The sequence below is a fragment of the Trypanosoma grayi genome, assembly GCF_000691245.1.
Source record: "Trypanosoma grayi strain ANR4 Tgr_2556_V1, whole genome shotgun sequence".
In the NCBI taxonomy this organism is placed as follows: Eukaryota; Euglenozoa; class Kinetoplastea; order Trypanosomatida; family Trypanosomatidae; genus Trypanosoma; species Trypanosoma grayi.
Window position 1 is genome coordinate 1 of NW_008828174.1, and position 524 is coordinate 524.

Genomic DNA, 524 nt, shown 5'->3' on the forward strand with positions numbered 1-524 from the left:
GGCAGCTCGCTGAGCGGCACACCCTCCGGGTTCTGGTCCAGGAAGGCGCGCTCAGCAAGCTTCCTCTCCTTCGCCAGCTCATGTGCACGCTCATTCATGTCCTTGCCAAGGGCAGCTATCTTCGGTGCATTCTTGCGTGGGTTCTCGTCAATCAGCTTCTTGCGCTCCTCCTCCATCGCCATGAACTTCTCGTCCTCGTCGAGCGGCAGCTCGCTGAGCGGCACACCCTCCGGGTTCTGGTCCAGGAAGGCGCGCTCAGCAAGCTTCCTCTCCTTCGCCAGCTCATGTGCACGCTCATTCATGTCCCTCTCAAGGGAGGCGATCTTCGGTGCATTCTTGCGTGGGTCCTCGTCAATCAGCTTCTTGCGCTCCTCCTCCATCGCCATGAACTTCTCGTCCTCGTCGAGCGGCAGCTCGCTGAGCGGCACACCCTCCGGGTTCTGGTCCAGGAAGGCGCGCTCAGCAAGCTTCCTCTCCTTCGCCAGCTCGTGTGCACGCTCATTCATGTCCCTCTCAAGGGAGGC

At 61.3% G+C, this 524-nt stretch overlaps 1 protein-coding gene across 1 annotated transcript; it reads right to left on the reverse strand.

Annotated features, from left to right (window-relative positions):
• DQ04_25561000 (calpain cysteine peptidase) lies at positions 1 to 524 on the reverse strand (the record flags this gene model as incomplete). The annotated part of the gene is made up of 1 exon (XM_009318288.1): positions 1 to 524. A coding segment is annotated over one exon (524 nt), but the record flags the coding sequence as incomplete, so codon positions are not given.